General features: G+C 47.6%; 1 protein-coding gene across 2 annotated transcripts in view; it reads right to left on the bottom strand.

Annotated features, from left to right (window-relative positions):
- The window catches only part of PIK3C2B (phosphatidylinositol-4-phosphate 3-kinase catalytic subunit type 2 beta), a 77661-nt gene that overhangs the window by 41831 nt on the left and 12486 nt on the right, over window positions 1–23344 (bottom strand). Inside the window, exons 1-5 of one of the 2 annotated variants that reach the window (XM_077157518.1) lie at window positions 21522–21609; window positions 4563–5579; window positions 1423–1523; window positions 688–842; window positions 240–360 (exon numbers count right to left, since the gene is read on the bottom strand). In XM_077157518.1, coding sequence (XP_077013633.1) covers window positions 240–360; window positions 688–842; window positions 1423–1523; window positions 4563–5495 — 1310 coding nt within the window. In that variant the 5' untranslated portion in view covers window positions 5496–5579; window positions 21522–21609. Of the gene's footprint in view, window positions 1–239; window positions 361–687; window positions 843–1422; window positions 1524–4562; window positions 5580–21521; window positions 21610–23344 lie in introns of those variants that run through there. The other variant, XM_077157517.1, reaches the window with a different exon arrangement.

A 23344-nucleotide genomic window follows, 5' to 3' on the forward strand; every position in this document is an offset into this window, starting at 1 on the left:
GCCCAGTCCCAGCTCCAAGCTCCTTCCCCTGCTGACGTGGCCAGGAAGCGGGCCAACCCGGTTGGAAGATGTTGCTCCTGGGGAAAAGTGCGATGTGGCTGCGAGCATGCCCAGAAAGAAGGACTCCTGACTGTGGGACTGGGGCAGAACTGCTAGCCCTGAACTGAAGTCCCCCCTCAACCCCCCCATTTAGAGGCCAATGCTGCCTCCTCCTCCCTTGCCCCCACCAGTGCACTCACTTCTGCAGGAACTCCTCCAGTCCACAGGGCTTCAGCACGAAGTCTCCCACATCCACGTCCCTCAGGTCGTCGTGGGTATAGCACAGTGTCTGGTAGATCAGCAAGTATACAGTGGAGGAACCTGCGAGAGGAGAGACGGTGAGTAGTGCTGTGGGCACGGGGCCAGATGGAGGGTCTGTTTTCCCACCCTGATCCCTCTTCCAGCTGAGCCTTCTCCATCCCGTGTCATCACCCCAGCCAAGCACGCCAAACAAGTTTGAGGTTGGGGAAGGTGACTGCGGACCTAAAACCCTGTCCCTAGAGCCAGTCTTCCAAAGGAGCTTCCCAGCTGGCCCTCACCCGGGCCAAAAGGTGAGGTAGGAATCGAGGTCAAAGGGTCCTACAGTCCAGGACACAATCAAACTCAACCCCACCCTACCTCAGGGATGCTCAACCCCAGCTAACTCACAGTTGCAGGTAAAGGTGAGTGGCTCCCGCAGGCTGTCACACAACACGGTCACCTTCAGGTTCACCTCATCCCCAAGGTGCTCTGGGCTTGGGGTGACAGCGCTCCAGACATAACCAGTGAGGGAGTAGTCTTGGATGTCAGAGCCAGAGCGAAGGCTGTGCAGGAAGAGAGGGAGAAGGACCCTCACTGTGCCTTCAGAAGAGAACAGTTGGAAAAGAGGCCTGCTGGGGCCCTCCTGCCCAGAGGCCCAAAGGCCCTCTGTCCCTTGGGACTCAGCCCAGCCCTCCAGGTCTGCAGGCCAGGGTAAGGCAGCAGGGAAATTCCCCTGGGAAACAATGGTCTGGAAACACTTGCTACAGTGGCGAACGTTGGAGCAGAGTTGAACAGGAGGGAGAGTGCTAAAATGAGTTTCCCGTGTTAAATTTATCGGAGGATTTTCTCAATCCATTTCCTTTCAGCTCAAGATAACACTCTTATCTTTGCCAGGAGCTGGAGCCTAAAGTGACAGGGATACCTTCACTGTTAGATCAGGGGTTTCACAAATTTTGTTAAAAATGTAAAACTTTCAGGATTTTAAAAAGCTTGCTAACATGTTTAGGAAACATCACACAGCTATGAATTGAGGTTTATTAAAGATGGCTCCTCTTTAGTCCAAAAGGTAGTTCTGTAACAGTGACCTTCCCCCTCTCCTTACACACCTCTCCAAAATCCCCTGCCCCATTCTTTAACTCTTACATATCCAGCATGTGGCAAAACGCAGCAACTTCCTCATCTCGCTCCTCTGAGACCTCAAACAACTCATGGCTGCTGGTGACGGTGTGGGGCCGGGAGCCCGCCTTGAAGAGAAGAGGAGCGACTCAGTGCCCTTTCCTCCCAGCATCCCCTCCCCACCCCACGAGCTAGCCCTAAACTCGCAAACTATGGGTGTAAAGGCTTTCTGGCCTGCCAACATTCAGGAAAAGGGGCATAAGAAAACATGGGAAATCCAGGAACATATTTATGTGTGGTCCTAGGAGACCAAGAGCCAAGATGAAAGAGAGGCGAGGCTGACGCTGAAAGCCTGGGTGGGACGGATAAGAGTGTGCCCAATCCCTCTTCCAGAAGCGGAAGAGTCTGATAAACTCAATCCAGCATTTGGGCGGAGCACGGCCATGCTGGGCCTCTGGGAAGGCTTGCTGGCAGATGTTCCCGGGGGCGCGGGGCAGGCAGCAGTTTCTCCCCACCCCACCACGAGGCCACGCCCGGGGGGGGTGCCCAAATGGTTCCCAGGGAAGCCTGACCCGGGGCAAAAGCTCAAACATCCACAGCACACTCCAGGGACCTGCAGCAAAGGGATGGAGAGCCCTCAGATGGAGGGGATGACTCAGACACACATGCCATCTTAGTAAATGCTACTTAGGAGGAAAGCATCAAAGCAGCTGTCTGGGCAGAAAAGAAGCTGGGACAAGGCCTGACTTCTTGGGCTCTTACAAGCTGGAATGTTGGGGAGCCTGCCTCGGCCCCACTTCTTCTCCAAGAAGATGTGTGTGTGTGGGGGGGGGGATTATCTCAGACAGGATCCCAAACTCTCTCCCATCCCAGAGCTGTTTTTGATCACCCATGAGAGGGTTCTAAAGAAGTGCTCACATGAGGCTTGTAGCCCTGGCCTGGGGAGAAGTTGAGGCAGAGCACTGGTGCATGGCAGGTTTCTGCCTGACAGGCAAGCCCGAGGCCACACTGGGGGAGGAAAGCTTCAGCTCAGAGGAGTCCCCGGCCTGCAGCCGGTAAAGGCAGCTGCTGCCAACAGCTGCTTCCGCAGGAGGCTGATGCTCGGTTTGTCCCGACCCTAACGCTTCACCTCCCATCCCCACCCACCTCCCATCCCCAACCGCTATTCTCATGTCCTGCCTGCCCTTTGGGGGAGGGGGCAGCAGCAAAGCTCCTCATCTGAACAGCCAGCTCGTTTCCTGTGGGGGGCCCTCCATTGTCAGCTGTGCGCCCCTGCGTGTGCATGGCGGGTGCAGCAGGGGCAGCGGGCACGTGAGGCCCAGGTTCTGCCAAGTTCATGCCTGTGTCCCAATCAAAACAATAGTACCACTGTCAGCAATTAACCCACAATAGAGCGAGGGAGAGGGAGGAGGGAGAAGAAGAACAGAGTGGTTACTGAAGGCCATTTTCATGTCCTTTCAGTATCACTCACTGGCACCATAATAAAACAAAAGCCACTTACGTTTGCCCGGCTGGCAGGCCCTGGTGGCATCGCCCGCTGCTGGCTGGGGGGGCCTGCCGGGCAGAGGCTGGCAGCGGGGGTACCAGGCTGGTATTTGGGGTCAGTCATTTCCAGAGCTGGCTCTACAGGCCTGGGACAAGAAAGGTCCCTCCGGCTGGAAGCCCGGCGAAGGCGGGGGGGTGGGGTGGGCCGAGGGCCTGAGGGATCCCTGCTCCCAGTGGGCTGAGCCCCTGTATCCAACTGAGGGGAAGATGACCAAGCCTGCATGTCCTCCTAGGAATCGGCAACAGCTTGTCGCTCCGCCCTAGTTTCCTCAAGGAAACTCTGATGGCACACAGGGGTTGGTGGCAGGGGGAGGAGGTGGGGGGAGACAGGAAACAGGGAGCAACAGGGGCGACCACCTACCAGGGTGGCCTGACCCAGGGAGCAGGCCCAGCTCCGTGCGAGCAACTCAGAGCTGGGAACAGGAATCTCCCAGGCCCTATAAATAGCGGGAGCAGCCCCACCTCTCAGCAGAGCCTTTAAAGAGCTCTCAGCTCTAGGGTTGTGGCTGATCTCCAGAGTGATCCTGCTTTTGGGGGCAATCTCTTGGCAGAAATAGCCGAAGACAGAACTGTGTGTCTCTTTCCAGAGATCTTGAAGGATCCCAACTACTGGACACAAGGTGGGAAAGCCCCAGGATCCCTTGCACAATGGATAAGGAGGAAGCAGGGATGGAATGGGATGGAACAATAAGTGAGTACACAAGGAATTAGCCACGGAGATGCCTCCCGACTCCTTCTGGGGTCAGGGTTTCCAGGGGCCAAGGGTGATACACACAGTAGTCTTCAAATCCCCACCAGTGGAGATACTCCTGACACTTTTTCCAAACCAGAAAAATGGTCAAAGCTGCCCTGGAACCCACCCAATGCTAAAGATACTATTTTATCTATATAAAATATTTATATAAATATGCTATTTATACTATGTACTGATAAAAGCAAAGTTATTGCTGTTCTACTACATATTTTTTCCAGACATTTTCATTAGGAAAAGAGAACGGGTTTTAGGACAAGCTAGGCCAGGGATCAATGCTGGCACTGCCATTTCTTGCTATGTGGCTTAGGACAAGTCAGTTAACCAGTTTAAAAAAGTATCAGATAGGGTTGTTAGGGGTGTGTGGACCAGAGCCTGACATTCAGTGGGCACTAAACAAATGGTTAGCATTAGGATTGATCCTTCCCACCACGCAGAACTTTTGCAGAGCGGGAACTCAGAAAGGCGTAGCGACTTAGTCAATGACAAGGCCATTCAGCCAAAGGGTCAATAATACTGGCTAACTTCTAATTCAGTCCTATATCACAAAGCAGGTGCTGGCTGCAAAAGAACTAGGAGCCCCAAAACGCCTGTCCCCAGAAAGATCATTTCGACCAAGTCACACAGAACTCCAGCCCTGGAAAGTTGCCGTATCTCCCTGGGCATCCCGGTCCTTGCCCCAGCCATGCCCGCCCTGGGCCTCCTGCCACCAGAGCAGTGGCAGGTCTCGGTGGCAGAAGTGGAGGGAGCAGAGGACTGAAGGTGTGAGCACTTAGCAGATCTGGATTGGGAACAGCAAAGAAGGAGGAGGAATTATCCCTTGTCTCTGAATGACACGGGGAAGGGACAGAAGAAACAATGAGGCCCTCACCGGAGTGGCAGAAATTCGACGGTTCTTGCCTGACGCCGCATTCTTCCGGTTGGCGTAGCGGGAGGCATAGGTGCGGGGGGGCACCTGAGGGGGCATGGTCTTGCTCCGGGCCACGGGTTTTCCAGGGGTGTCTCTGCCCAAGTCCAGGGTTCCCCACCCCTCCTTCCAGCCCCTGGTGGCGTCCCGCAACATCTCTGCATCGTAGGTTGACTTCAAGTTGAGTCGCGTGATGGTATCGTTAATGCCATCATAGTCCACAGACCCCAGGAGGTGCCCCTGGCCCCCACCTCCCCGCTCTTCTTCCTCTTCTAGGATCCGCTGCTCTAGCAATTTGCCAGGTAGTTGCTCAACCAAAGAAAAAGTGTTGATGTCTTTGGGCTGGGTGATCTTGGAGGATGCAGGGGACCCCTTTCTGGGAGGCAGGGGAGGGGTGTCCCAGATAGAGACTCGGGGAGGCAGAGGAGGTGGGGACAGCTTCTTGGAAGAATCATCCATGTCCCCTGGTCCTGGGGACTGAGCACGCCCCCCATCTGAACCATCGAAAATGTAGAGACAGTCTCTAGAGAGGGAGTCTTTCGGCCAGGGATCTGGACCAGGCTGGGAGCTGTGGGAGGTAGAGTGGTTGGGCGGCCCTTCCTGTGGGGAGAGCGAGTTGTAATTGAGGGTAGGATCAGAGCCAGAGAGACCACGTAAGAGCTTGAGGTCATTCCGCCTGCCCGCTGGCTTGCTGTAGAAGTCCAGAACAGGCTCATTCCAGCTGATGAGAGAGGGGTCCGTGTTTTGCTTGGCTCTATTCTCTTCCTTGTCATGCCGGAGCCGGGACAAGGCATCATACTCCATCTGCAGGGCTTCGGCCATTGCCAGCTCTTTGCGGCTAATGCCCACAGACTCCAGGGACTTCCAGTGTTCCCCATTGCCCTGAGTTGAAGACATGGTGAGGACGTGGGACGGGGAGATGAGGAAGTCTACTTCCTGCCAATGTCAGGTCTGGAGGGTTGTGGCATGGTGTCAAGACACCTGTAGGCGAGAGGCAAAAATATCAGTCATTCAGTCTCAAAGAGTTTTATTAATAATCTGACCTAGGTGACATAATCTGGGCCATTTCCTGTTTCTTCAGTGCCTACAGCAGATGGAAAGAAACAGAATGATGGAGAGAAAAATAAGCCACCATGACAACTTCATGTATCTATTACACTCATCCAATCACCCATTTGTCTATACACCTCTCCATCTCTGGTCCTTCACGCCCATCCTCCCCTCTTTCACATGTGTCCTAAGGAGAGAAACAGGCCAAGAGAAGAAGATGAAAACAAGGGCACTTCAATGAGTTTGAAGAGGAACGCTGAAAGGAGATGTGATCAAAGTCTGTACAATCTTGGATTGGTGGATGAGGCTCGATTAATGACCATTAAGGATGCACTCCTTAAAATACCGTATGGATTGTTTTAAGTAAATAAGAAATATAGTAGAGCCCATGTATAATAGACCTTATAAGATATACATATGGCCCTAGTATCAAAGCTAGATCTAGACACAAGAAAAGAAAATTACAGACCAATATCCCTTATGAACATACATGCTAAAAGTTCTCCACACAATACTAGCAAACCAAACCCAACAGCACATTATAAGAATCATGTACCATGACCAAGTGAGATTTATCTCAGGTGTGTGTGTGTGGCGGGGCATTTCAACATAAGAAAATCAATTAACATATCACATTAACAGCATGAAGGAAGAAGACCATACGATCATCTCAACTGATGCAGAAAAGTCATGTAACAAAATCCAGCACCCCTTCTTGATAAAAACACTTAGGCGACTAGGAATAAAAGGAAATCCTCAATATGATAAAAGGCATACATGAAAAACCCACAGCTAATATCATATTCAACGGTGAAAGATGAAAGACAAGGATGCTCATTGTCACCAGTGTAATTCAGAATTGTACTGGAAGTTCTTGCTAGAGCAATTAGGTAAGAAAAATAAATAAAAGGCATTCAAACTGGAAAGGAAGAACTAAAACGTTTCCTATTTGCAGAACTTATGATCCTCTACACAGAAAATCCTGAAAAATCTACAACAAAGCTATGGCACTAATAAAAGAATTCAGCAAAGTGGGGGAAGACAAAATCAACACGAAAAACAGTGGTGTTTCTTTACACTAGTAATGAACAATCTAAAGATGAAATCAAGAAAAATTTCCACTTACAATAGCAACTAAAAGAATCAAGTTATCTAGGAATAAATTTAACCAAGGATATAAAGGACTTGTACATGGAAAACTACAAAACATTGCTAAAAGAAAACAAAGAGGACATTCTGTGTTCATGGATTAGAAAACTATTTACTGTTAAAATGTTCATTTTATCCAAAGTGGTTTACAAATTCAATGCAATCCCAATCAAAATTCCAACAGCCTTCTTTGCAGAAATGGAAAAGTCAAACAGCAAATTTATATGGACACATAAGGAACCCTAAATAGCCAAAATTATCTTGAGAAAGAACAACATTGTAGGACTCACATTTCCCTGTCTTAAAACTTATTGTAAAGTCACAGTAATCAAAACAGTATGATACTGGCACAAAGACTGACACACAGAAAAATGGAATCAATTCTCCATAAGTCCTCTTAATGGGGAAAGAATAGGCTCTTCAACAAATGGTTCTGGGAAAACTGGATATTCATATGCACAAGGATGAAGATGGATCTCTATTCCACACCACTTATAAAAATAAACTCAAAATGGGTCAGAGATCTAAAAACAAGAACCAGAACTACAAAACACATAGAAGAAAACATAGAGGAGCATCTTCAGGACCTTGTGTGAGGCAATGGTTTATCAGACTTTATAGCCAAAGTACAAGCAACAAAAGAAAAAAAACAGATAAACGGGACTTCATAAAAATTTAAAACTTTTGTGCACCAAAGGCTTTTATCAATTTTTTGTCATGAAAGAAAATATTTGGAAACCACATATCCGATAAGGGTTTAATACTTAGAATATCAAAAGAACTCCTATAAGGTAAGCATATAATTGCCATATGATCCAGCAATCCCATTACTAGGTATAGATTCAGAGGACATGAGGGCAAGGACACAAAGGGACATTTGCACACCAATGTTTATAGCAGCCTTATTTACGATTGCCAAGAGATGGAAACAGCCCAAATGCCCATCAGTGGATGAGTGGCTAAACAAGCTGTGGTATATACATACTATGGAATATTATGCATCTGTAAGACAGAATAAAGTCATGAAGCATGTAACAACATGGATGGACCTTGAGGACTTTATGCTGAGTGAAATTAGCCAGAAACAAAAGTAACAAATACTGTATGGTCTCACTAATATGAACTAACATTAATGAGTGAACTTTGAGAGTTAAAGTTAAGAACACAGGTTATCAGGAGATAGAAATAGGGTAGAGATTTGCTGCTGAAGGAATACAGATTGTGCAACAGGACTCACTGTAAAAATTCAGATGTGGATAGCCCAGTACCATCTGATGGTAGCAAAATAATACAAGTATACTGAATGAAGCTGAATGTGAGCAGTGTTGAGGGAGAAGGGCTGGGAGCACGTGTGCAACCAGAAGGAAAGATAGAGGATAAAGACTGAGATGGTATAATTTAGGAATGCCTAGAGTGGACAATGATGGTGATTAAATGTACAAATATAAAAACGTTTTGCACAGGGAGAACAAATGAATGTCAACATTGCAAGGTGTTGAAAATGGGACGGTATGCAGGAAAAAGGATTATGTGACTTAGGGTCTATAGTAAACAGTTACATTGTAATAAGCTTCCACTGAATGTAACAAAGGCATTATGCCAAAACTGAATGTCAACAAGTGGGGAGTATGGGAAGGGACGGGGATTCTTTGAGAAAAAAAAAGAAATGTCTCCATAAAGATTATGGTGGTGAAGGTATGTCTATTTACTTATGTTGGAGTATATGATGTGCAAATAAAATTGCTTAAAAAAAATAAAAAGAACTCCTATGAGTCAACAATAAAATCAAACCACCGAATTTAAAAATGGGCAAAAGACTTGAATTGACATTTCTTTAAAAAAGATAGACAAATAGACAAAAGCACATGAAATGATGCTCAACAACATTAGTCATTAGGAAACTGTAAATTAAAGCCACAATGAGATACCATTTCATATCCACTAGAATGGCTATTATTAAAAAAAGTTAGAAAATTATAAGTGTTGGAGAGGATATGGAAAAATAGGAACACTCATTCATTGCTGGTGGGACGTAACGTGGTACAGCCACTGCAGAAGACAGTTTGATGGTTCCTCAGAGAGTTAGGCATAGAATTATCTCAAGACCTGGAAAACGCTCTATTAGGTATATATCCAAAAGAATTGAAATCAGGGACGTGGACAGATATTTGCACACCAGTGTTCACAGTAGTATTGTTCTCAATTGCTAAAAGATGGGAGCAATCCAAGTGTCCATCAAAAGATAAATGGATAAACAAAATGTGCTACGTATAAATACAATGGAGTATTATTCAGCAATAAAAAGGAATGAAGTTCTGATGCATGTGACAACATGGATGAACCTTGAAGATATCATGTTCAATGAAATAAGCCAGACACAAAAGGCTAAATATTGTGTATGATTTCACTGATATGAAATAATTAGAAGAAGGAAATTTATAGAGTGAAAAAATAGATATCAGTTACCAGGGTCCGGCAGGGGAGTGGGGTGGTGGTAATTGTAAGGCCTGGCCCGGTAGCCTCTGGCTGGAAGGCCCCCACCCGAACTATAACCCGTGAACATCCGGGCATACAGCTGCTCAAACTCAGCCAATCAGAACCTGCCCTGACAAACAAAGGACCCTCACTGCACACAGCCCGTAGCTATGCCCACTGCACACGGCCCGTAGCTATGCCTACTGCACACAGCCCGTAGTTATGCCCACTGCACACAGCCCATACCTATGCCCACTGGACACGGCCCGTACCTATGCCCACTGGACACGGCCCGTACCTATGCCCACTGCACACGGCCTGTAGCTATGCCCCTGGCCCTAAAGCATGCGAAACTCCTAACCTATCACAGGAGGCCCCGTAGGCATCGTCAGCACCCCCCACTAGCTAGCCTATGTCTAGCCCCGCCGCCCCTAGGGGGGGCGTGACTTCCCCGGCCCGCACCCTGAGCACCCGGACCGGGAACCTTGCCCTGGGACAATAAAATTTTAAACTCGGACTCAGTTTCTCTGATTTTTCAGTCGGCCACCGTCTAAAACCTGACAGTAATACGGAGTGAATACTTCAGTTCTTTATTTTAAGTTGTAGATATGTTACTAGAATAAAAACTGAAAGAAAAAAATATAAAAAGAAAAGTCATAGGCGTGGGAGATGACTCCCAGGGATGAACCCAGACCTGGTACTGTGAGATCAACAATTCCATCCTGACCAAAAGGGGGAAAAGAAGTGTGAATAATAAAGTATCAGTGGCAGAGAGAGTTCAAATCGAGTCAAGAGGCTACTCTGGAGGTTGCTCTTACGCAAGCTTCAGGTAGACCTTGCTACTTATCATAACCTGCCAAGCCCCAACCAGGACCATTCCAGCCAATCCTAAAGAACACCTAGGGCAATATATAAGATTCCACAAGGGTTCCATGCACTAGAGTAACTTTCCAGAAACTTACAACCTCCAGATGGGTCCCTAGACCAGATAAGTCCTGAAACCTAGCCCAGCCTCTCTAGAACATCAGATTGTTCCTTCTCTCTACCCCATATTAATGACAGACCCTTCCAATATGAGAAATTTAGAATTGTCCAAATATTCCAAATATCCCTAAAGAGAGGGATGAAAGATCAAAGGTGACGGTGAATTTATACAGAGAAGATAGGATTTAACAAATGAATATGAATGCTGAATCATTAAATTGATATCTCTTTTAGTCTCCAGTATTTTAGAGCAGCTAGAAGTAAAAACTTAAAATTGTGGAATTGTAACCCATGTCAAAGTCTGAAATATGTTCTACAACTAATTGTGGTGCTGTGCTTTGAAATTTAAAGCTTTTTTGTAAATATGTTGTCGTTCACAATAAAAGATGCGAAAAAAGTCAATTGTGATGATAAAAAAACATTTAAGCCTTCTAGCCTCCTATATTCTGGAGTAGTTAGAAGGAAAAATATGAGAGGATCTTATGGTAGCCCATGACAAACTCTGGGATCTGTCTTGTAACCACTTTTTGAAGAGTGCTTTGAAAACTATTGCTTTTTTATTTCTCTGCTTTGTATATATGTTATACTATACAATAAAAAAGTTTTTTAAAAAAGTCATAGGACTGTAAAAAAAGAACATATACAGATAGCAAAAAACCAGATGAAAAGTTGCTCAACATCATTATACATTAGGATGTAGAAATTAAGCCACAATGAAATACTACTACACACCAACCATAATAGCTAAAATTGAGAAGACTGACCACATCAAGGGTCGATGAGGACACAGAGCATCTGGTTCACTCATACATTGCCAGTGGGGAATGTAAAATGGTACAACCAGCTTGGTAAACACTTAGGCAATTTGTTAAAAAGTTAGATACACACCTACTATGAGCCAACTATCCCACTCTTAGTTACTTATCCATGAAAAATGAAAGCACATTGTCTGCATAAAGACTTGTATATGAATATTCACAGCAGTATGTAATATCCCCAAACTGAAAACAATGTGAATGTCTTAACAAAAAATAAGTAAATAGAGTGATATGTCCATACAATTGAACACTAACAAAGAGTAACTCAGCAATGTGCAATAACATAAAGCTCAAAATAACTATGCACAATAAAAAAGAAAACAGACAAAAGAGTACATAACTGTTTGAGTCCGTTTAGATAAGATTCTGGAAAATACAAAAAAATCTATATGAACAGAAAGGAGTGCAGAGGATGACTGAGGAATGGGAGGAGAGAGGGATGGATTACGGAGGGACATCAGGGAACTTTCAGGTTGATGAATATGTTCATTATCTTGATTGTGGTAACAATTTTATTGCACTTCACAGATACTGTGTTTTCTACAAATGGAAGGTTTGTGGCAACCCTGTGTAGAGCAAGCCTATCGGTGCCATTTTTCTTTTTTGGGGGGGGTGTGGGGTGAGGGGTGGAGGTGCGTGGGCTGGGGATTTCACCTGGGTCTGCCGCAGGGCAGGTGCACATTCCACCACTGAGCCACCCATGCACCCCAGTGGAGAATCCGGTGCCATTTTCCCAACATGTGGTCACGTCATGTCTCCGTGTCACATTTCAGTTGAGGTATCTACATTGTTAATTTTGTAGACATAACACTATTTCTCACTTAATAGACTACAGAATAGTATAAACATAACTTTTATATGTACTGGGAAACCAAAAAATTCACGTGACTTGCTTTACTGTGGTATTTGCTTTATTGCAGTGGTCTGGAACCAAACCCACAATATCTCTGAAGTATGCCTGTAGGCATATAACAAAATTTTATCAAATTGTACACTTTAGAAATGTCCAGTTTATTGTGTGCCAATCACACCTCACGAAAGCTGTAAAAAAAAAAAAAAACCACAATAGAACCCTATCAAACAGACCTTATAATTGCTCAGATTATATATACTAGGATCCTCACCAAACAACCAATATGTGCAAAAAGCAAAGCTTCCCCACTGGTGTGTGATGAGTTACAGGTGTGCCAAAGTATTGCTCGCTTCAGCCCTTATAGGCAGGCAGGACCTGGAAGGGCAGAAGTCCCAGGTCAGCTGCTTCCTGCTGCCAGTAGCCGGCTCCACTGACTGCAGGGCTGGAATCCTTTTCTTCGGAGACTATGTCAAGAACAAAGGTGAAAGGCACTGAGCAAAGGGCTGCAATGACAAAGTTATCCCAGCCTGATGATTCTCAACTCTGCCTACACACTAGAAACATGTGGGAATCTTTTAAAAGTACTAATGTTCAGGCTACATGCTCAGAGATTCTGATTTAATTGGTCTACAACAGAGCACTGGTAATTTTTTCAAACTTCCCAGAAGATTCTATCCTATAGCCAAAGCTGAGAACCAAGGATCTATATGTGAATATGTGTTTGCGCGCAGGCTGGAGAGAGGCTAGGGGAAGGGAATGTGTAGTTACTTCTGACTCTTACTACCAGTGTCAGAAAAGGTCATGATTTCATAAAATTATCAAAAATGTTCATTTTGTTTTACTGCTTTAGCCAACGAATATCAAATATGTTATTCCTCATAATTAGAAAGCTGCAAATATCTATAGGGTATAAAAAAGGTTTAGAGAGATTCTTGGACAGCAAGTTTCATTAGATCCAAAATGAGTCAGTACAAGGACAGTCCCTTCACCTGAAGCAGCCTCCCGGGACCCAGGCGCATCTGGCTGGCCCTGGCACAGCAGCCTGGCCTGAAGGACCACGGCTAGCTCAGTGAAGCTGGTGTCCAGTGCCCTTAGGAAGGAGTTCCCCTAAGAGGGACTAGACCAGGCCCAGCCTCGGTGCATGCCAAGAGGCTCTTTGCCGACTTCTCTGCCTGTTGAACTTCTTCACACCATGGAGGCTCCTCCCAGAATACTTCATATCCACAGAGAGGAAGATGAAGTCCTCGCTGTTTGGAATTCAAAGGAGCTGGATGAGCAGATGGAGATACTCAGAACCTGGCTGAGTGTCTGAGCTGGGAAACTGGTCCTGGAGGAAGGAGGCCCCAGGGCTTTACAGATAAAGACACGAGGTGAGTGCTCAATGTTGGGCTGAGCTTAAGCTTCTTAATCCAGAGAAATATTGTGTATCTTCAGCTCCGAGCTGGGATAAAATATTAAGATTTGCCTTAACCAGGCTCCATTGTAGAGAGGAAAATTGAGGCCACTGGAAGTAATCTCTCTCAACTTCCAGTCTCTCTACCCCTGTTAACTTACCCACACTTGAACTCGGCCTTTCTTCCTCTTGGTCTCTGGGGAAAACAGGTTTCTCCTCCTGTTGAAGTACAAACTTCTTGTACTCCTGCTGCCATCCACTGGATCTCTTCCAGGACCAAGGTCCATGAATTACCCTTCTTTCCCGTGTGTCTCTAACCTCTTCTCCTTTACCAGATCTCTATCAGCAGTACAGAAACATGTTCAAGCCTCTCCCAACTTTAAAAAGAAAGAAAGAAACCTACACCCTAGACAACTTCCCTTGATTTTCTATCCTCCACCTAATACCCTCTTTGCTCTTCCTTCCCCTCTCAGCAAGTCTGGCTTCTACTCCCAATATTTCACTAAAACTGCTCCAGCAACCATACCCATTCAACCCAATCCAGTGGGCAATTCTATCTGGCTGGACATTTCTGCTGCATTTGGCTCTAGAGACCATTCCCTTATTCATTAAATTAAACCCTCTACCCCCTGGCTTCCATGACACTTTTTTTTCTTGAGCTCCATCTCCTTCTTTTATCTCTCCTTCTTCTGTTCACCCCTAAAATACTGGTGTTGGCTCAGGATTCCGTTCTTGGCCCACTATTAACTCCCTACCCACCCTGCTATGGCAGTCTCATCTATTCTCAGCAGCAGTTCAGACCATTCATGTGCTGATGATTTCCAGTGTCCAATTCTCCCTCATGTTTACATGCCCACCAGTAGCTCAAGCTCCAAAGATCCCAAACTGAATGCATCTTCTTCTTTCCTCCCCACAACACTGATCTTCCTTTCTGGGTCCTCATCTCAGTGAACGGCACACCCCACCCAGCCACCCATGCTAGAAACTCGACACTGCCCCTTCCTCTTACCCCCACATCCGATCTCCAAAGCCTGCCAACTTTTCCTCTTTAATACTTTCCACATCTATTCCTCCCTCTGCCCTAATTCAAGCCTCATCTTCTCCTACCTGGGCTATTATAAGGCTTCCTCCTGTGAATCTTTCTCCCTTTAAAGCTTTCTCAGCATAGCAACCAGAGGGCTCTTTCAAAAGTATAAATCTGATCATCTCTGCTTAAAGCCCTTCAAAGGCTCTCTATTCGATTCCTTTACAAGGCCTTTATCACCTCCCCCCATCTTCCTCTCATCTCCCACCTTTCATTACCGTCTACTTGATACTTCGGTGATTTTGTTCAAGCTCTTCCTTTTCTGTGGCGAGCCCTTCCGACCTCTCTTTGCATATATGCCTCTAACTTACCCTCTAGACTTTGTTCAAGATCAGCAGGAGGCCTTCTCCAAACCCCCAGATGCATGGAGGGTCCCCTCTGTATGGTCTTAATAGCAGCCGGTACCTCAAATTTAGCCTTAAATTATTTCATTCAAATTAAATGCTTCTGCATCTGTCTCCTCCATGACACTGTAAGTGCCTCAGGTTCCAAATTCACTTCATTTCCATGGAGAAACATCCACCTGAACTGTAACGTAAGGGCATAAGAATTTTTATACATAGACAGAAAGCAGATACTGTCCTTCTCTAGGGCCCTTTAAAGGCAGGACTGGGTTTCAACTAACTGGGCTAGGTTTGGCATCTGTAAAGGTAGGATAGATGGACGAGGAGAAGACCACACAAAGTTCTTCCAGCTTGGGGATTCTTTGATTGCGGCCTATCAATTCTCTTAAGTCAAATTTCTCAGAGGAATCCAAAGAGGGCTACATGCCAGAGTTAAAGCTACCCCGCAGCCCGCAGAGGAGAGAAAAGAAAGGCTCAGGAGAGACCCAGAGGGCCCCATTCTGGAGGCTCTTCCCAGACTGGAATTCAGACAGAGGAAAGACGGAGCTACCCCACTTTAACCACCGTCCCCCTGGCTCCGGGCCAGGACGCCACCAGACTGCCTGTCAGCCCCACAGGGAAGGAGGCCCAGCCTGCCGACTGGGCTCATGTCTCAGGCCACGCTGGCAGCTGCTCATCCCAAAAGTCTCAGTGCTTGGCTCACTCTGATGCTGAGAGATGGGGATGCGGTGAGGAGATAAGACAAACAGCACCCCTGGATAGGGCAGCCACCCTAAGGTGTAGTGAAGGCTCAGCAACCAGGCAGAGGGGGCGAAATCCAGAAGGGGAGATGATCTGGAGACACAGAGAGCTGGTTTCCTCTAAGAGCTTGAGCCCCAAACTTATTTTCGGGGGTGGGAAACATACAGAATATTTTAAGAATCAGTGTCTCATGTTTCCTGCCCTCAACCTCACCCCCTAAATCAGCTCCCTCTCTGTCAGCCTCTGTAGGGCCAAAAAATGAGAAATTTCTCTACTCCCGTAGACCCTCAAGGGACAACACAAAGAGTGAACACTAATATAAACCATAGCCATTAGTTACTACTAACATATCGGGGGCATAGATGGTTCATTGGTGAAATGCTTGTCTGCATGCTAGAGACCCGGCTCGATGTCTGGTCCATATACAGCCCCAGAAATAAACAAATATATAGTATATTAATATTGATTCATCAATTGTAACTAATATACCACACTAATGCAAGATGTTAATAATAGAGGCAACGGTGTGGGAGGGGGATTGAAGGGGTATGTGGGAACTCTCTGTATTTCCTGTATAATTTTTCTATAAATCCAAAATTTCTCTAAAAAAAAAGCTATTAAAAATGCAAATATCCAAGGAGGTCTCAGTAAGGAAGCAGGGTGGAAAAGGGGTTTAGGTCTTTGCTACTGTACATCCCATTCAAGAAGAAATGGCTAGGGCCAGTCCTACAATGTCTCCAAACTCCAGGCAGCCCCACATATTATTGTAGTTTATGTGAATAACGCCCCATAACTGCAACAAAGAAAACAACATGAATAGCACCCCCTGGAGCTGTGCACTTTGGTGGCCCTGGTTTTTCTTTTTATTAATTAAAAAAAAATTAACACATATAATCAGTAATTCACAATATCATCACTTAGTTACATATTCATCATTTCTTAGAACATTTGCATCAGTTCAGAAAAAGAAATAAAACGACAACAGAAAAAGAAATAAAACGAAAACAGAAAAAAAAGATTATACATACTGTACCCCTCACCCCTTGCTTTCATTAGCATTTCAAACTAAATTTATTTTAACATTTGTTCCCCCTATTATTTATTTTTATTCCATATGTTCTACTCGTCTGTTCACAAGGTAGATAAAAGGAGCATCAGACACAAGGTTTTCACAATCACACAGTCACATTGTGAAAGCTCTATCATTATTCAATCGTCCTCAAGAAACATGGCTACTGGAACACAGCTCTACACTTTCAGGCAGTTCCCTCCAGCCTTTCCACTACATCTTGAATAACAAGGTGATATCTGCTTAATGCGTAAGAATAACCTCGAGGATAACCTCTTGATTCTGTTTGGAATCTCTCAGCCATTGACACTTGGTCTCATTTCACTCTTCCCCCTTTTGGTGGAGGAGGTTCTCTTAATTCCTTGATGCTAAGTCTTAGCTATTCTAGGGTTTTTCTCAATCCCTTGATCCTGAGTCTCAGCTCATTCTAGAATTTCAGTCCCATGTTGCCAGGAAGGTCCACACCCCTGGGATGGCCCTGGTTTTTTAAATGTCCATTCTTAGAAAAGTCATTTCAGCCAGGTCCCTTTCACCACCTGCATGCATGATTGTTAACATTTTCCTACATTTGCCTTCCCTCACTCTCTGCTTAAGCTTTTGAGAGTAAGACCCAAATACTCCACTTCTAAATTCTTCTCCTGAATGCCTTTAGCACACTGATGAAACTTAACTTTGACACAATAATATTGACCAATATGCAGCCCACCTTCAAATGAGCACAACTGTCATGTAGGGAGTTTTTTAAACAGAAAAATTCCCTGCCCCCTTCCCTGGAGGTTCTGATGCAGTAGCTATGACTCAGTAGGGTGCATTCCTGGATTCTGGATATTCCCAAAGTGATTCCCAGAATCACTCCAGGTGATTCTGATGTGCAGCCAGGTTTGATACCCTAGATCAGGGTTTCACTCTGGAAGAAAAGAGAGTTTGGGGAGAGTGACCTCAAAAAGCACCAGGCAGCTGGCTGGTGAAGACAGATGACATGCTTATGGCCTGGCAGCACCAGGCATCAAACTCAGTCCACGCAGCTGCCAACAGGATGGCTGGGGGCTAGCAGGAGGAGGAAATGGGGTCAGAGTCCAGTCACACAATGGTTCAGAATCAAAGGGTAGAGAGGGCACACCCTCCAGGGAGCCGGCTCCGGTCAGTTCCCTGTGCCAAAGAAGGAGGGGCCCCGGAGGTCACCACTGATGCTTGTGGCCCGGTGAAGAGCGCTTCCTGCTGCTCTTGCTGGAGGCTACCATGTCAGAGTTGTTCTGCCTGGGACTGGGAGAACCTAAATGGGCTGGGTCATCTCCTCCCCACATCCTGAGCCACAGACTTGAATCCCAGTGAGTGCTGAGTGCCGGCTACAGGTCAGGCATTATGCTAAGACCTAGAACCATTCAGCCAACTAAGGGCACAATTCCAGGGAGCTCAGGTTCCAGCGCAGATGACAGGCAACCCTGCCTTGGAGCACAAAGGGCAGAGGCAAGGCATGTCTTAACCCATCTTGACTGGGTGGGGAAAATGGAAAGTTCTCAAACATGCTGGAGAAAAATGGGGAGAGTCTCAGGTCCCCAGACTTGGGCATCTACCTTTTAATAGTTTCACAGAGGACTCAGCTTTGGGGACTGCCCTAAGAAGCGACCCTTACACATCCCCTCAGGAAAAACAGGGTCAGAGAGCTGAAGGCCATAAGGCCTTATTAACCCTTCTGCCTTACAAGGTCTTCTCTTCAGAGAGGACGCCTGCCCCTAACACTCCCCAACACACACCCCCTCACCCATGCCTCAAATCCCACTGGCTCTGCAGCCAGGAACCCATCTCCCACATCTCCACTGTACAGCCCCTGACTGGAAAGGACCTGCTGCCCTCTCCCCCTCTCCCCTCGCACAGACACAGCTTGAATCAGGAATATCAGCATGCCCTGTGACAGGATGGGAATCCAACTTCTCCAGCTGGAAGACATATCAAGGCCAGTCGGGTCAACTCCCTGCCTCCAACAGATGTGCCTCTGATCCTTGCTTCCTCTTTTAAAACCTATAGACTTTATACAGTTTTATTAGCCTCTTTGAGGATCAGACCCATTACTAAGTCAGACATACAAACATCTAACTTATGTTCCCTCTGTGTGGCTCTCATTTAGTTCCAAATAAGTGGAGACAGAAATTACTGGGTTTTTCCCACTCATTCATCCCCTCTCCAGCATTCTCTCAACCAAATTAAAGCAGCTCCACATGGTTCGGCCTCTCCTACCGGGACTTACTCTCCATCCCTTCATTCATTGGGCACACCTTGGTCCCTTGCCACAAATTTAAAGCCAAAGTGAACAATAAGAGCTTTCTGGTATCCAGGGACAAGAGAGGGATAGGTGCTGGGATTCTGTGTGACACGGATAGTCCGATTTGCATTAACCGGTGACTTGACTTCAGAGCTTTGGGGTCCCCGATCCCAGCTGAGAAACTATTCATGCAGTTGGTTCAGTACACAGGCATACTTGGAATTCTTGGGAGAACACTGCTCTAACCACATACCCTTCAGATTTTGGGATCTGAGTTTGAAAAAAGACAGAGATGGAAGAGGTGAGGCAGCTCATGGCGCCTCTATAAACTTTCCTTCCCAGAGCTGGCAATTTAGATTACAGGGGCAGGGACTAGGAACTGGCAGTCAAGTGAATGGAACCTTTGGCAAAGAAGAAAGAGAGGTCTTGGCAGTCTATGGATTTCTAACCCAGAAATTATCCCAGGGACCAGAGCTGCTATATCTCCTCTCTGTCTGGTATACACTTCCTGCCTTCTCTTCCCTCTCTGCCCTCACCCACTACAACCCCAAGAACCAGCCGTTAGAGTTTAGTACTGCCCTGGGTTCCTTCTAAGGAACAAGGCAGGAAAGGATGACTGCTCCAGCCTCTTTGGCCCTCCAGAGAAAGGTGGACAGGATGGTGGGAAGGAAAAGAGAAACTCCCAGGGTCACTTCCCCTTACTAACCTGGCCTCTGACTGGGGGATTCCTGAGGAAATTTCTTTAGAACAACTTTTACACCAGCCCTTTCCAGGTCAGAAAAACCACCATGAAATTTCCAAACAGCAGCATCTAAGAAACCCTAGTTCTATGAAGATACTGTAGATCCCATGAACTCTGAAGGAAGCCCCTCTGGAAACAAGGCATAAGAAAATGGGTAGAGTTGGAGATGCGGACACAGCAGCCCTCTTCGGTCCTTGCCTCCCCCCACCCACCGTCCTCCTCAGCTTTGCTTCAACACCATTTGCTTTCTGCAACTAAGGTCACCTGCAAGGCCCACGTTGTCCTCTCCAGCATAGGTTCAGCTCTCCCAGCTCATCCCCTTCAGAATCCAGTTCTCCAAGATTCCTGCATGGGATACGAAAACTCCCCAGAGGCCAGCCCATTAAGCAGAGTCCAGAAAGCAGGTCACAGCTGTTCCCTTCCCGCTTGTCCTTTTATAATTTAAATCCAATCCAGCCAGGTCACCAAAGTGAGGACAAAACATACCAACAAATCTCTGCTCTGCCCAGAGGACTGGCCAGAGAGAAGAGAAGGGACACAGCACTGGATCCGCCTCATCTGCTCCGGTCCTGACCCCCCAAGTCCTCACATACTTGGCCGGGCTAACCCATCAGTGTCTGCAAGAAGCAAAGAGGCAGCACTGAGAAAGGCTTCAAATTATGGCCCATGCCCATGGGCTGGGAATGGGAACATATCTCAGCGTAGCTGCAGAGGCATCAGATTAACCAGAGGATACAAAACAGTGCCAGTGACACCATCCTCGGAAGGACACCCTTGCTTTGGGCCAATGCATTTCAGCAAGTGTCTCCCATTTGTTCCATTATAACAATTCTTTGGTTGATTTATGGTATCCTCCTTCCTAGACATCTGAAAGCTGGAGATAACCTTCTTTACGAAAGGATTCTCCTTGAGGATATAGATGTGCAGAGTGAGACTCACTCAGGGTAAAAGAGGCTTTGTCCTGGGTCCCACATGGAGTCGGGGAGGGCTCATAGCCTCCATGCAGGGGCAACCATCAGAAACTACCTTGGCCCCAGCTCAATGCTTTCCCCCCCCAAGCACATGCTCAGCACACATGCACAGAGCCTGGGCAGGTAAGAAGGACCATCCAAAATAATGCCCCACCACATGAAATAGAGAAGGTAGGGCCGGAAGCCCCCATGCAGTGGTGCTATCTGTGGAAAGAGCAGAGACAGATTATGTGGGCACTGCGCCCTCTCAGGAGGGCCAAAGAAAGTCAGACAGAAAAAAGGCTGAGCCAGCCATCCATGAGAACGGGCTGAGGACCCAACCAGCCCCACACCAGGCCCCTGATGAGCTCCTTCCCTCCAGGTAGAGAGGCGTTATGCCACGTTCCACAAGCCCTGCCCACTGTCCCACTGCCCCCACAGTAACTAAACCAGCAATCCAGAAAATGTGGTCTGACAATAGAATATCTTCAATGAAAGCTAAGTACTCCCCAAATCAAGAAAATCCTTGATAGACTAGTCATTCTCAGGGATCCAAAGCTATGGGTGTCACTCACACAAACTGCACACGCCCTCCTCACCGCCATCCCCCCACTCCCACCGCATCTCTCTCCCATGCTCCCCCGCATCCTCCCCTTCCCACACCCTGTATACCCCATGCACACCCCATATACCTCACAGGTCCCTCCACACACCACCCCCATACTCCCCACACACCCTCACACTCTCCCCATGCACACACTCACACCCCCCACAGATCCCGGTACTCCTCACAGCCTCCTCCTATGCAGACACACACACTCCACATACCCCACACACCTCACACTCCCCCCCACACACACCCACACTCACACCCACGCAGTCCCTTCACAGCCTTCCGCATGTGCCCCCACCCCCACCCCCGGCGCCCACACTTCCTCCACACCTCCCCACCTGCGAGCCTTCACACCCCTCTCCACAAAACCTCCGCACACACTTCTCCAGTTTACTCACTTCCTCGTCAGCTCCCCAGGGGAGAAACTGGCCGAGACCCCATGAGGTCACTGTTCTTAGTGTTGCTGGCAGTGAGGTCTGAGAAAAAGTAGAGCGCGCTGAGCCCGGAAGGAAAAGGAAACCAGGGCCTCTCCGCTCCAGTTGAGCTGCTCTGGCCTTCCGAGAAGGCTCTCCCTTCTGTGCAGCTCAGCACCCTGGGGCGGGCCCCGTAGGCCCCAGAGTAGCCACAGAGAGAGAGCTCCAGACAGAGAGAGCCCCAAAAGCACCTCCCCCAAACACTGTTGGCCCTATGAAGTCAGGGAGGTACAGAGAAGCCCTGGGGTCCCCCCCAGACCTGTGGTGGGGAGGGAAAGGGGCACCAGCTCTCAAGCAGCCCCCATATTTCAGCCCAGAATAAAACATAAAAACAAAACAACACAAAACATCTGATCCTAATTTACACAGAGGTGCTAGAGGCCAAGGTGTTGGTGCCTGTCCCCAGCCCCAGGGACATCTGCATTTAAAAGCAGAGTCAGAGGAGGCAGGCTAAGGTCCAGTGGGCTGGACACTGAGGGAGCTGCCAGGGGCAGTGGGAGAACTATCCAGTGATGACGGCAGGCGGGGAGGCTCTCTAGTGTAGACCACGCCTCTCCACGGCCTTCCCTGGTCTCAGCTCCTGAGTCCCAGGAATCTCTTACCAGGTCCCTAACGCAAGTTCCCCAACACTGACCACCAGGGGCCTGTCCCTTTAAGCCGCTGACTTTTCCAAACACTGGCCTGGACTCTTCTGACCCGGGGGCAGCCAGCCCCTCTCTAGTAGCCTGCAGTTCCCAAGCTGGGAGCTTCCAGTCTTCCTGGTACCAGGCAGGAAGGACATCCTGCTCCTGGGTCAGTCAAGGACACAAAACCCAGGGGGCATCCAAAGAGTCTACTTTACCTGGGTAAAAGGAGAACTCCCACTCAGAATGTAGACCCTAAGAGGGAGGTGAGAAATGAGACATTCTTCAAGAAGGCGTCTAGTGTTCCAGAGCCCCCAGAGCACAGGGAGGGGAGCCTAGATAGGGGCCCAGAGCAGTGATCTTAATGGTACAGGAATGAAGGGAACCCGGCCAGGACTCTCCGCTCCAATCTGGTCGCCTACCAGACATCCCCAGCAGCAGGTTCCAGTGCCTCTGACCGCCTCACCTGCACATACAGCCTCGCAGGGATTCCCCATGCCCTTCTTCCCACTCACACTTGACTCTTATGGCCTATGATAGATCGAATTATGTCTCCCAAAAGGACAGGTTCAGGTCCTAACCCCTGATCCCGTGGAGTGAATCCATTTGTAAACAGGAGCTCTGAAGACTTGCTAGTTAGAGTGATGCCAAACTCAATCAGTATGGGCTTTAATCCAGTGACTGGAATCCTTTTAAGGAGAGGACAGGTGGACACAGCCAGGAGAAGGAGGAGGCAGAAAGAGACGGACGGCCATGTGCTGGAGGCAGAGACGGACCTCTGGACCGCCAGCTAGCCACCAAGCAGAACGCTGCAGCCTGCAGAGAGACAGCATGGTCCCACCAGCACCTTGCTTTCGGGCTTCTAGCTTTCAAAACAGTAAGCCAATAAGTCCCCAGCGCGTTCGAGCCCCCATGCTGTGGCACTTTACTGCAGTAGCCCCAGACAGCTAAGACATGGCCTCAGACAGAAGTCATGGCTATGGAGGGGGCACCCTACCTTCTGCTTTCCTTTCTCTCTCTCTCTCCTCTTTCAGTAAGAGCCTCTGAAGCCTTTCCTGATTAACCCCTTCAATCCTGCCTCACTTCTTATATTCTCACCATCTCCTCAACACGTGGATGCTGTGC

Source organism: Tamandua tetradactyla, chromosome 4, assembly GCF_023851605.1.
Source record: "Tamandua tetradactyla isolate mTamTet1 chromosome 4, mTamTet1.pri, whole genome shotgun sequence".
Lineage (NCBI taxonomy): Eukaryota > Metazoa > Chordata > Mammalia > Pilosa > Myrmecophagidae > Tamandua > Tamandua tetradactyla.